Raw genomic sequence first — 13,169 nt, 5'->3', positions numbered from 1 at the left:
TGTGTGACCTGAATGTACTCAGTAGTATTAGCTTAACTTGAAAAACTGAGCTTTTGGGTAATAAAGTGTTTCACCTTTCAAAGTTAACACACACACATGCACGAATCAATAATTTTATATTCACCTTTCAAGGATCTCATAGTCACTCTCCAACTTATAGAGGGCTGATAATCTGGCTTCCATTAAAATGAGTAATTTTCCTCTGACAACATCTAGGAGAGCAAGGGGAAAAGTGGACTTCAGTGACATTCAGACTTCGGCAGAGTCTAGAAACGCACCAGCACATCCTCCCTTGCGGGGTCCCGTATTGCCGCCCCCCATACGCGCAGCAGTCACAGAAAAATGCACGAGGGCACCAACGCACACTGCTTTCCAGACCCAAAGAAGACAAAAACAGCACATGCACTTAACTGAATTTCTCTCCATTTTACATAAAGTAATCTTCATTTTCTCCAACCAGAGGTAATATATGGGAATGCTTAAAAACTGTAATATTAACAAATCAAGAAACTCCTTGAGTAAAGGTCCCCGTTCATCTTGACACTATCATTTGAGTGTCGCCCTCCAGGTATTTTTTTATGTGTATACTAACACAAATCTTACGTAAATGGCTACTTTAAAAAAAAAATAATTATGGGGTACCAGTCAATACCGTTTTCAGTCTGTCTTTACATACTATATTGTGAACATCTTTCCATATATCAACAGATTGTCCTTTCTCATTCTAAATAGCTGCACCGTACTCCATTCTAAAGAAGTGCAAGTCATTTTTAATCTATCAAATAATACTAGACATTGAAGTTGTTTTCAGATTGTTACTACTGTGAACATGGGGGTAATGAATACTATTGCATTTATCTTTGTACCCTTATTAGAGTGTTTCTGGAGGATACTATTCTAGGAATAGCAAAGCTAAAATAAATGTATAAACATTTACAATTTAATAGCAAATGACAAGTCGCCTCATAAAAAAGACTCATTTAAACTCCCACCTGTAAAGTATGACATACCAAAGGATTTTTTTTTTTAAAGTTTTTATTTAAGTAATGTCTACACCCAACATGGGGCTTGAACTCATGTCCCTGAGATCAACAGTTGCATGCTCTTCCAACTGAGCCAGCCAGGCACCCCTGATATGCCCAAGGATTTGCTAGAGTCTATGATGTATATTCAGTTCACTGTAAGAAACATGAGAATCAACAGATCATTGAGAAGGCCTTTGCATTTCACTGAAAAGCTACTACAAACAACACTGCCACCCACCAGCTCTGGCTGCATCAGACCTTCACTGTCACCAAAGTCTACATTTTCTGGATAAAACTCAGGACAAATGGCTCACCAGGTCCCTGAGTCACATGCAGGCAGTGGAGGGACAGGACTGAAGTCCTCCCACCTGATGGCCCCTCAGATTATCAGGCTCACTAGAGAATGAATGGCCACATCCCCAGGGAGACACAGGGAACTCTTGCCATGGGCCTGCCCCTGCCTGGAAAGGCTTTGTGCCCAAGGCTGGGAACATAAGAAACCAGCTGCTTATCCTATCTGCTCCTAAGGCAATTTTTTTTTTTAATTTGAGAGACAGAGAGAAAGAGCACAAGAGAGGGGAGGGTCAGAGAAAGGGGCAGACTCCCCGCCTAGCAAGGAGCCCGATGCAGGACTTGACCCTGGCATTCCAGGATCACGACCCGAGCTGAATGCAGTCGCCCAACCAACTGAGCCACCCAGGAATCCCTCCCAAGGCACTTCTAAGTAGTAATAAAAACACCTGTTTTCTGCGCACCCCCTTCCCCCATTCCTTCCTTCGAGTCCTTTGCTTGCTTCACAAGCCGCTGTGAATCAAGTCACCTATCTTTTTTTTTTTTTTTTAATTTATTTATTTGTTAGAGAGAGAGAGCGAGCACAGGCAGACAGAGTGGTAGGCAGAGGCAGAGGGAGAAGCAGGCTCCCCGCCGAGCAAGGAGCCCGATGTGGGACTCGATCCCAGGACGCTGGGATCATGACCTGAGCCGAAGGCAGCCGCTTAACCAACTGAGCCACCCAGGCATCCCAAGTCACCTATCTTTTACGGTCATTTCTTTTCTGACTATGGCTTTCTATTCTTTCCAGGGCTTCCTTTCCCTCCATAAACTACTCAAACCTGAAGGTAAGAATCTTCTTTTTTCATATAAATCTCTATGAAAAGAGTTTCATGAGGACTTTGGCTAACTCTCTACGAGGGACTATCTGAAAGGCACAGAACTCTCAAGTTCTGGTACTGACTCTGTGACACATGGACTTATAATAAATACATATTTCAGTCTTAGTCCCCATTCCTGGCAGAGCTCCTAAAACTTTGTCATTTCCTAACTGGTAACAGCCATAAAGGGGTCCTTTGTCCTCCATTAGAGGACTTCTGGAAAGCCCCCAGGTCACCTAAGGATGGCTTTCAATCATCAACAGCCAATGATTTAATGAATCCTGCCTAAGTAGTAAAGCCTCCATAACCCCCCACAAGGATGGGGTGTGAAGTGCTTCCAGGTTAGTGAATGCATCCACATGCTCTGAGGGCAGCCCACACCAGCTCTGTGGGGGACAGAAGTCCTGTGCTCAGGGCCATCCTGGCCTCACCCCATGAACCTCATTCCACCATTCACGTGTACCCTTTATATCCTTTCACAATAAACTGGTACAGTGTCTCCAAGCTATGAGCCGCTCTAGCAAATGAATCCAACTCGAGGAGGTCACAGGTCTGTCAGAAGCACAGGACTTGCAACTGCCATCTGCAGTGAGGCTGCAGGGGGGTGGGGGGGACCGCTTGCAGGACTGGGCCCTTAACCTGTGCAATTTGATGCTAGTGTCTGAATGAGTTCACTGGTTGGTGGATTTCTGGCAACGATGAGAGGCCACCTCTCTGAATCCCCAGCTCCTCATCTGTAACAGGCATCATGTATAAAAGTGTATTACAATCTGAAAATTGTAAGGTATCCTTTTTTTATATCTCTCTACTTCTGAAATTTTTATGTGCATTACTTTTCAATCAAAAAGGAAAAAAACCCACCTCTTTTAGAGATTATTTTTCTACTAAAGCCTAACAGTTTTTCAAAAACTTCTATTTTTAGGGGTGCTTTGGTGGCTCAGTCGGGTGAGCATCTGCTTTTGGATTGGGTCATGGTCCCAGGGTCCTGGGATCAAGCCCCGTGTCAGGCTCTCTGCTTAGCACGGAGCCTGCTTCTCCCTCTCCCTCTGCCCCTCCCCATTGCTCATGTTCTCTCTCTCTCTCAAATAAATAAAATCTTAAGAAAACAAAAAAATGACAACAAACTTTTAGTTTTACACCAAAAGAAATGTAAGCTTTCATTCTATTCCAAAATAAGGTAAAGTGATCTTCTCTGTATCAGTCGTAAATAACCAGGCCCATACTTACCTTTAATCTTCACGTACTGCATGTCTGGATTAACACATAAGGCAAGGTTACTAGGTAGAGTCCAGGGAGTGGTTGTCCAAGCCACCAAAGACACATTTTCATCTTCCTCCAAAGGGAAAGTTACAAACACTGAAGGGTCTTGAACATCCTGAGATAAAATGAGATAAAATACCTTTTTATAAAATCCATAATAATAGGTGCAGAAGAAAAGGGAAGTGATCCTAAAAAACAGATTTCCAGAATAAAAACCAGCTGCCATATTTATAAAAAGAAAATACAAAGCAAGAAATTCCAACTTAATTTCTTTATATTCTTGAAAAATGTTGTAACAATTTGGTAGTCATAAGTAAGACATTTTAAATGTATCAAGATGAATACGCATTAGAGGTTTCACTATTATAATGACCTACTTTTATAATAAATCCATAAAAAGTCAGCTCAACAAAATGATGTTTCCGAAAGGTAGAATTATTCTTTATTCCAAAATAAAAGAATGAGTAATTTTTATTTTTTTTATTTTAAAAAGATTTTATTTATTTATTTGACACAGAGAGAGAGAGATCACAAGTAGGCAGAGAGGCAGGCAGAGAGAGAGAAAGGGAAGCAGGCTCCCCGCTGAGCAGAGAGCACGATGTAGGGCTTGATCCCAGGACCCTGGGATCATGACCTGAGCCAAAGGCAGAGGCTTTTACCCACTGAGCCACCCAGGCACCCCAGAATGAGTAATTTTTAAACACCATGTACTTAAAACTGCAATATACCAATATTTATTCAGTTCATTAAATAAAAAATTGGTTCCAACTCTATGGCAACATGAAAATATCAAGGATTTAAAAATATTTAATAAATAGCTCCAAAGTAGAAAAACTCATCCCCTGACCCAGGCCAACTCATTGAGTTCTGAATAAAGTGCCCTGAGAAGGAGGAGCTCTGCAAACTTCACCTCATCCACACAGGAACCGTCAGGCACACCTGAAGGAGTGCTGGCCTGTGTGCCTCAAATGCCAGTATCAGGAATCCCAGACACTGAGGCGCTGCTCCAAGAAGGCTGGACATGGAGCACCCGAATGAAAGACATACCCTAAGATTCTCTTTTGCTGAAAATGACATCAGTGGGACCACTAACAGAATCAGCCTACAGATTAGATGGTAATACTTAACAATGTTGATTCCCTAACTTCAATTACTTAAGAGTATGGATTTTAAGAAATATGTACTTAAACCTTTAGAGGAAAAGGGACATCATGTCTACAACCTACTCTCAAAGGGCCCTGTTCTACTGCCATTTCCTAGAGGGAGTGCGGACAATGTAGATGTGGTGAAAGAGGGTGACCATCAATTATGAACTTTTCAGTAAGTCTAACATTATGTCAAAAGTTAGAAATAAAAACAAACCTTAGTTGCAACCAACATAACTGTAGATTGGCTAGAGAGAAAAGACAGAAAATGCTAAGCGCTGGCAAGAAAGTAGAGTACTCACTGGCTGGAGGGAGTACAGATTAGGACATCCAGAGTAGGAGGCAGCAAACCATGATGCATGGGCCAACTCTGGCCTCACGTGTGTTCTTATACCACAAGAACAAAGAATGGTTTTGACAGAGTTGAGTACTTGCAACAGAGAACATCCAGCCCACAAGGCCTAAAATATTATCTGGCACTTCACAGTTTGCCGACCCTGGTACTAGAGTTAAGTGTTAAGTACACCCTATGACTCAGTAATTCCACTTCTCGGTATGTAACCCATAGAAGACATGTGTATGCATGCTCCCCACTTCTAGAATGTTCATAGTAGCACTACTGATCAGAGCCCCAAATTGGGAATCACCTAGATACTCGTCAATGGTACAGTGGGTAAAGTAAGTGCCAGACGGTAATTAGAACGATGATCTACAACTACACACAACATGGACGACTTTTCACAAACATAACCTTGAGCAAGAGAGGTCAGGCACCATAAAGAATGTAGGGCACAATTCACGTATGTATAATACAATGTCTGAAAATTCAGATGATGTAAAAAAGATAAACACTTTTATATACCACAATTGGTTGACCTTTTGGAACAGAAACTCAGTTTACTTCTGCACAGGCTGCTCACCCCAAGAGAATGCACTTGTGTACTTACGGAAGAGGATACCCTCTAAAAGCTCTAGGAGCTCACAGCTAGCCTGGGGAACTAACATGTAGAAATCTAGAAGCCAAAGAAAACTGCAGCATAAATACACAGGATTTATGTTCAAAAATGTTCTCAGCAACACTGTTTGCTACCATTCAAAACACCTGAAAATGTCTATCAAAAGAATGAATACGCTGCAATCTGTCATATCAAACACTGTACAGCAGATAAAAATTAACTCAAAACTACATGTGTCAAGGTGAAGAATCTTTAAAACTTAATGCTTCCTATGAACGGCAAGGTATGGAGTAAGTGTAACGGATGGGGTTAAAGACAAGCCTAAGAGCGCTACATCCTGTTTGTGAATACTTAGGCAGATAGTAAAAGTATAAAACCGTGCATGGAAAGAAACACTGGATTCGGCACAGCTGTCACCTATCAGGCTGTAAGGAAGTAGAGAGAAATGTGCTGTAAATACATAAATTGTGGACTATTCACTTGCACAGGGCCTAGAACAAAAGATCCCGAACTCCACAGAACACAGATGACTGTCACAAACATCATGCTGAGAAAAGCCAGATACAAATGAAAGCCATTTTAAACAGTGACCTCTGTTGATGACACACATGCCGAAGGAAGGACATCGACAAACATGAGACGTTCCAATTCAGAGGACCGTGGAGACATAACAAGCAAAATTCTTTATAGGAAACGCTATAAGATAAAACCTGTTTCCTAAACAATGATTTGCAAGGGGAAAAAAAAGGGGAAGACAGCAAAATGGAGACCACAGATGAAAACAGACCCGAAAGACAATTGCAGCCACACATGAGCCTTTCTTAGATCCTGATTTAAAAAAAACAACAAAGAACGGGGAGGAAAAAGGCCTGATATTTGAGAGACATACAGAAATGTGAACAATGGGCCACCTGGGTGGCTCAGCTGTTAAGCGTTTGCCTTCGGCTCAGGTCATGATCCCAGGGTCCCGGGATTCAGCCCCGCATCGGGCTTCCTGCTTAGCAGGAAGCCTGCTTCTCTCTCTCCCACTCCCCTGCTTGTGTTCCCTCTCTTGCTGTGTCTTTCTCTGTCAAATAAATAAATAAAATCTTAAAAAATAAAATAAAGTAAATAAAATCTTAAATAAAATCTTAAAAAAGAAAATGTGATAATATCTAGGCATTAGACCATTATAATAGATATTTCATATTACTGATGACTGAGGACTGTCTTAGGTGTAATAACTGTACTATGGTAATGTGAAGAAAAATAAAGATTTCTTGTGTTTTAAAGATATTTAATGTGTAACACGGGGCGCCTGGGTGGCTCAGTGGATTAAGCCGCTGCCTTCAGCTCAGGTCATGATCTCAGGGTCCTGGGATCGAGTCCCGCGTCGGGCTCTCTGCTCGGTGGTGAGCCTGTTTCTCTCTCTCTCTGCCTGCCTCTGCCTACTTGTGATCTCTGTCTGTCAAATAAATAAATAAAATCTTAAAAAAAAAAAAAGATATTTAATGTGTAACACAATTTTCAAACTAGGTCCTTTAAAAACAAAGAGGGCTAGATGAGGTCTCAGAAATGAAAACACCTCTTGAGTACACACACAAGAAGAGAAGTTCCATGTTTCAAACTCACTGCCTTTACCACCTTCTAGATAAGGTAAAGCAGTGAGTGTACTTCAGGGAACATGAGACCCGTCTCAACTCTCCTTTCACAGCAGCGACAGCAGTTACTCCATCCATCAGACAAAAAGATCATAATACTGCCGACCAAGGACAAATCAGATTTGCTTCCAACTACTTGTAACAAATGACTAACACCACAAGGTCCCAGATGAGGCATCCTCATTCAAACCAAGACCTCTTCCAAAAGCAGTGACTGGAGGGAAACAGGGCGGAGTTGGACTAATTAACCTGAGAGAGGCACAAAGATACGGTCAAAACAAGCAGACGCTGTCAGGTAAAGATACACCATTCACAAATCTCAAGGGGATAAAAAATCCCTCACTTTTACCCTTTATAGAGCTTCAGTTCAGTGACTGGCAACATTACCAGCAACTCCGTAAGAAATGGTCAATCTGACGGACTCCCCAGGCTAACATTCCACACTGGGACTGGCTACTGTGATCACAACCCTTTAACTTCCATGGTACAAGTTAATGCCTGATGACATCACACGCACCTTGTAGTTCTGGTGAGATTCGAAGTTGGACAGTGGAGTGTTGCATGCGGTGGAGAAAGGCATGACTTTCACACCTCTATACACAAGGCCTTTATCATAGAGCTGCTTGAAGACCCACCTAGCAAGTAAAGACACAGTTTTACAACAATGACACAACCAAAATTCTGTCTCCCCAAACTCAGATATTTATGTGTTTGTCTACAGTAGAGTTTCTATCACCAATCAAATGGAAAAATCATGTCTCTCAACTGTGGACTAGCTGGCAAATTAAAACAGATTCGTAGGAGACATGGTATAGACATTAAAAGTGGTAGTATGTGTCCATGGAAACATGTTCATAACTGAATGTTGCACGAGAAAAGCAATCCACACCACACTGTCCACTGACATATTAACTGGAGAAACTGTACATATCCATATTCTTACATTTTTTAGAGATGCTGAAAAAGCAAATTTTACCAATATGTTAACCAATATGTTAACAATATTGTTGGGATTTCTGTTTTTGCTTTTCCTATTAGTTTTCTGGTGTATTGCTTAAATTTTACTACATAGTGGGCAGTTTTACAAAGGCAATTTAAAAAGAATAAACAGTTGGGATTAGGATATCTCTCCTACAGTTAGTCAGAAACTTTTATTAAACATTAAACCATGTTGCTTTAAGCTAAATGTACCAAGATGCTGAAAAGTCAAAGGTAACAGACACCCTGGGATCTCCTGTGGAGACCTGTCCCAGCTGGATGTCAGGATGCATTGGTGGGAACCCTTAATTCTGTCTTTATGTATAATTTTTATAGTTCAATTCCTATGTGCTTGGTACAATAAATAAACTCTTTCCCACTTGTTAAAATACATTTTTATGGAAAACTGTGCACATTTTTTCATAGTATTGCTTGGCTTTAAACAAAGATTAAAAAGTGATGTTCTCTGTAAAATTGCCCAAGTTTATTATATTTTTACTGAGGCGTAACTGACACGTAGCACTGTATTAGATTCAGGTGTGCAACAAGAGGATTTGGTATTTGTACACACTGCACAATCATCACCACAGTAAGTCTACTTACCCTCCATCACAAAGGTTACAACAATTTTTTTCTTATGAGAACTTTTAAGATTTATCATCTGGGCAAATTAAAATATGCACAATATTATTGACTATAGTCACCATGCTGTGTGCTACGTCTCCACTATGACCTCCTTTATCCACTGCCCACCTCCAAATTCTTCTTTGCCCTGGCAAATACCATTCTGTTCTCTGTGTCTGTAAGTTTTGATATTTTATCTTTTTAAAGATTTTATTTATTTACTTGAGAGAGAGAGAGAGAGAGAGGAGGGGAACAGCAGGCAGAGGGAGAGGAAGAAGCAGGCTTCCTAGTGAGCAGGGAGCCCAACGCGGGGCTTGATCCTAGGACCCTGGGATCATGACCTGAGCAGAAGGCAGACACTTAACTGACTGAGCCACCCAGGTGACCCAAGTTTTGTTATTTTAGATTCCGCATCTAAGTGAAATCAGAAGGTATTTCTTTCTGACTTAGGTCACTTAGAGTAATACCTCAAGGTCCACCATGTCTACTTATGACTGAGTGATACTCTATTTTACACTCCCTCCCTCCCCCTGCATCCTTTTTCTCTTAAGAGGAGGAGAGGGAGGAAGTGGGGGGGAGTTGAGAGAGGGGGAGAATCTTCAACAGGCTGCACACCCAGTATAGAGCTTAATGTGGGGCTCAATCTCACAACCCTGAGACTGTGACCCGAGCCGGAATCAAAAGTTGGATGCTTAACTGACTGAGCCACCAGGGCCCCCACCCCACATCTTTTTTTTTTTTTTAAGATTTTATTTTGAAGAAAGAGACGGGAGCGGGTAAACAGGGGAGTGGAGTAGGTAGGAGGAGAGAGAATCTCAAGCAGACTCCACCCTGAGCATGGAGCCTGATGCTCCATCCCACTGACCCTGACATTGTGACCGGAGTCAAAATCAAACAGTCTGACGCTCAACTGACTGAGTCACCCAGACACCCACCTCTGTTTTCTTTTTTTTTAATCTGTTAGTCAGTCAGTGCACTCTCAGGTTGGTATCATACCTTGGCTACTGTAAATAATATTGTGATGAACGTAAGGGTACATACATCTTTTTTGATTTAGTGTTTTGGGGGGTTTTTGGATAAATACCCAGAAGCAGAATTACTGTATCATATGGTATTTCTATTTTTAGTATTTCAAGGTCCTCTTTACTGTGGAGCCCCACTTGCCTCCATTTCATTGAGGTTTTTTCTTGTTGTTCTGTTTAGAACTTACTCCTCTTTCTCCTCATTTTGCTTGATGCTCTGGGTTTGTTTCTTTGTACCACGTAAAACCGCTACCTCTCCCAGTCTTGAAGGAGCAGTCTTACGTGGGAGATGAGCTTTATTGTTCAACCTTGCCCTAGAGCTCTTGGTTATCTCTCAAACTTTGTGATTGCCTATAAGCAGCCTGACTTATTCTCAATAGTTCACTGTTGGTGAGAGTGTTCCAAGACCTGTGAGTGTACCAGGGTGAGGTCTCTCTGTCAGAACCTAGTTTCAGGCTGAATGTGAACCCAGACACTCGAGCAGCAGCTTTTACAAAGTACACAAATAGAGGGGGGGCCTGGGTGGCTCAGTCGGTGAAAGGTCTGCCTTCTGCTCAGGTCATGATCCCAGGATCCTGGGATCAAGCCCCGTGTAAGTCTCCCTGCTCAGTGGAGAGTCTGCTTCTCCTCTAACTCTCCCCCTGTGTTCTCTCAAATAAAAAAATAAAATCCTAAAAAAATAAAACAAAGTACACAAATGTGTACAGCCCTGTCGTACCGCACTGTAAAGCCTGTGGACTTCCAGATCAGGCAGTTTGGTCCCCTGGCTAACAGTTGCAAAAACTGGGTATCCATACAAATATATAAACTTCTTTCTGGGAGGTATCGGTGAGCTGCAGTGAGGCTGAGGGACAGCACAAATATAGTGTCCCCTGGGGCGCATTCCCAAGGGCACCCTTGTAGCCTATAGATACAGTAGTAAACCTAAAGCCAGCCCCTCAGGCTGAAGTTCTATGACAAGTAAATCAATCAATCTTTGCCTCCCAGTGCCCATCTTGATGTGGGCCTTTTGTTGTGGAGGAGTTGTTCAGCTAGTTTCCAGGTCTTTTTCCCAGGGAATTGTAGATCTGTGCAATAGGTGACTTTAGGATCTTCCTATGCTGCCACCTTAGCACAAATTTCTCAAGATTTTTTTTTTTTTTAAGTTTTATTTATCTACTTGGGGGAGGGGGAGAAAACAAGCAGTGGAAGAGGCAGAGGGAGAAGCAGACTCCCCGCTGAGCACAGAGCCTGATGTGGGGCTCAGTCCTAGGACGCTGAGATCATGACCTAAGCTGAAGTCAGATCTTAACCAACTGAGCCACCGAGGTACCCCTCAGATTGCCCAAGTTTAAACTCAGTCTTAAATTACATACTTTGATCCAAGGATATTCACAGAAGACTAGAGAAGGAGCATTATCCTAAGACCCAGTTTATCATAAAATAAACTGTGATCTCACGCAAGTCAGTCACCTGTCTTCACCTCGAACAAGGTCCAAACCCAATACCCAGGACTCTATGAATCATGTGGGAAAACTGACAGGGAAGTACTTTATGTAGTCAAAAGCACCAACTCCACCTAAATTATCTGCTATTATTAATGTCATCATTATTAAAGGTATCTCCTACTATCTTTTTATATTCCCTCTAAACCTACATGCCTTATTTATCGGCCAACATGTTCCCAGTAATATTCTTTTTTTTTTTTTTTGAAGATTTTATTTATTTATTTGACAGACAGAGATCACAAGTAGGCAGAGAGGCAGGCAGAGAGAGAGGGGAGGAAGCAGGTTCCCCGCTGAGCAGAGAGCCCGACGTGGGGCTCGATCCCAGGACCCCAGGATCATGACCGGAGCCGAAGGCAGAGGCTCTAACCCACTGAGCCACCCAGGCGCCCCCAACCCCAGTAATATTCTAATACTTAGAAGCTTTTTAAAAAATGAGTTATTTATTTATTTGAAAGAAAGAGACAGAGACAGCAAGACAGAGCAGAGGCAGGGAGAGGAGGGAGAAGCAGGTTCCCCGCTGAGCAGGGACTAGATCCCCCTGACCTGGGCCTAAGGCAGATGCTTAACTGACCAAGCCACCCAGGCGCCCTAATGCTGAGAAGCTTTAAAAACTATTTTCTCTGATTTAAGTATGGTTTTACATAAAGTAAGAAGTATTGTGTAGAGCTATATTGTCCAACATGGTAAGCACTAGCCACATGTGCTCTTTTTTAAAAAAAAAATTATTTTTAAGTAATCTCTGTACCCAACATGGGGCTTGAACTTCTAACCCTGAGATCAAGAGTCACATGCTCCACTAACTGAGCCAGTCAGGCACCCTGACATGTGCTAATTTAAATTTAATTTAAAATGAGAAATTCATTTTCTTGGCCATACTAGCCACATTTAAGTACTCGGGAGGTGTGTAACCCAAATTGTGGTTTTTAGAGCTTCTCTGATCTTAAGAAGTCTAGCTGTTCAGTGAATGGAAAGCCCCCTCTTGAGACTCTTATCAGCTTCCAACCTTGCAGCCTGGAGATGGGTCTGGAGATGCGATCACAGGAGCGTGTCAAGTCAGAGGGTCTGAGAACTGCCCTGCAAGGCATCTAGCTCCTCAGAGGCCAAGGACTTGTACCAAGCATGTACCACAGATCTCGACTAATGGCAATGAAAGCAGGTGGACAGGAAGGCAGTAAGAGCCACAAGTGCCTACAAAACGCACAAAGGAAGTGCATCGTACCAAAGAGCTTTGCAACTCACCTGTCACTATGCGTAATTTAATAAAAGAGGCCTTCCTCCAGGCCTGAGATCTGTGCTTAGGGCACTTGGCAGTCATAATAATGGTGTCTGTTTGCCCAGTAAGGAGATGTAATGATTCTCATATAATTATAAGAGGTTCACCTATTAAAACTTTGGCATTGTAACACTTGTTTTGTAATAGTAAAAAGAAGCAATGCTAGTAAAAAGAAGTAACTTGCTATGCAAGCGACTGCACTATACAACTTGTCTCAGTATAAAATACAAGTACACAATCTCTTAGGCTTAATAAACAAAACAAAAACACTTCTGAAACTTCATTTCCCTAAATTTGGTACCAATTTGGCCAAAAACAAACAAACAAACAACAACAACAACAAAAAACCCACCAAAAAACCCCCCTCAATACCCTTTAATTGACATCAGGCCATTTATATTCTTTGTTTTGTCTACTTAGCATGAACAATTGTGTGTTCTGATGCAAAAATACTGATGTATTTGATTACAGGTTGCTGCTAAACCTGTTGGAGCCATTATATACTACAGAGTACATGCATATCCTATTACCTTAGCAGAATCCAAAATTTATTGAATTATAAAACAAATCTAGGGGCGCCTGGGTGGCTCAGTGGGTTAAAGCCTCTG

At 41.9% G+C, this 13,169-nt stretch overlaps 1 protein-coding gene across 3 annotated transcripts in view; it reads right to left on the bottom strand.

The window, feature by feature from the left end:
* IARS1 (isoleucyl-tRNA synthetase 1) overlaps window positions 1-13,169 on the bottom strand; it is a 71,829-nt gene that overhangs the window by 46,635 nt on the left and 12,025 nt on the right. For all 3 annotated transcript variants that reach the window (XM_080820696.1, XM_080820697.1, XM_080820698.1), the window contains exons 6-8: window positions 7,695-7,812; window positions 3,404-3,551; window positions 125-212 (exon numbers count right to left, since the gene is read on the bottom strand). In XM_080820696.1, the coding sequence (XP_080676822.1) occupies window positions 125-212; window positions 3,404-3,551; window positions 7,695-7,812 (354 nt within the window). The remainder of the gene's footprint in view (window positions 1-124; window positions 213-3,403; window positions 3,552-7,694; window positions 7,813-13,169) is intronic.

This window comes from Martes martes (assembly GCF_963455335.1).
Source record: "Martes martes genome assembly, chromosome: 12".
Classification (NCBI taxonomy): Eukaryota; Metazoa; Chordata; class Mammalia; order Carnivora; family Mustelidae; genus Martes; species Martes martes.
Note: the sequence above shows the minus strand (reverse complement) of the source record. Positions and strands in the feature narration are given on the sequence as shown.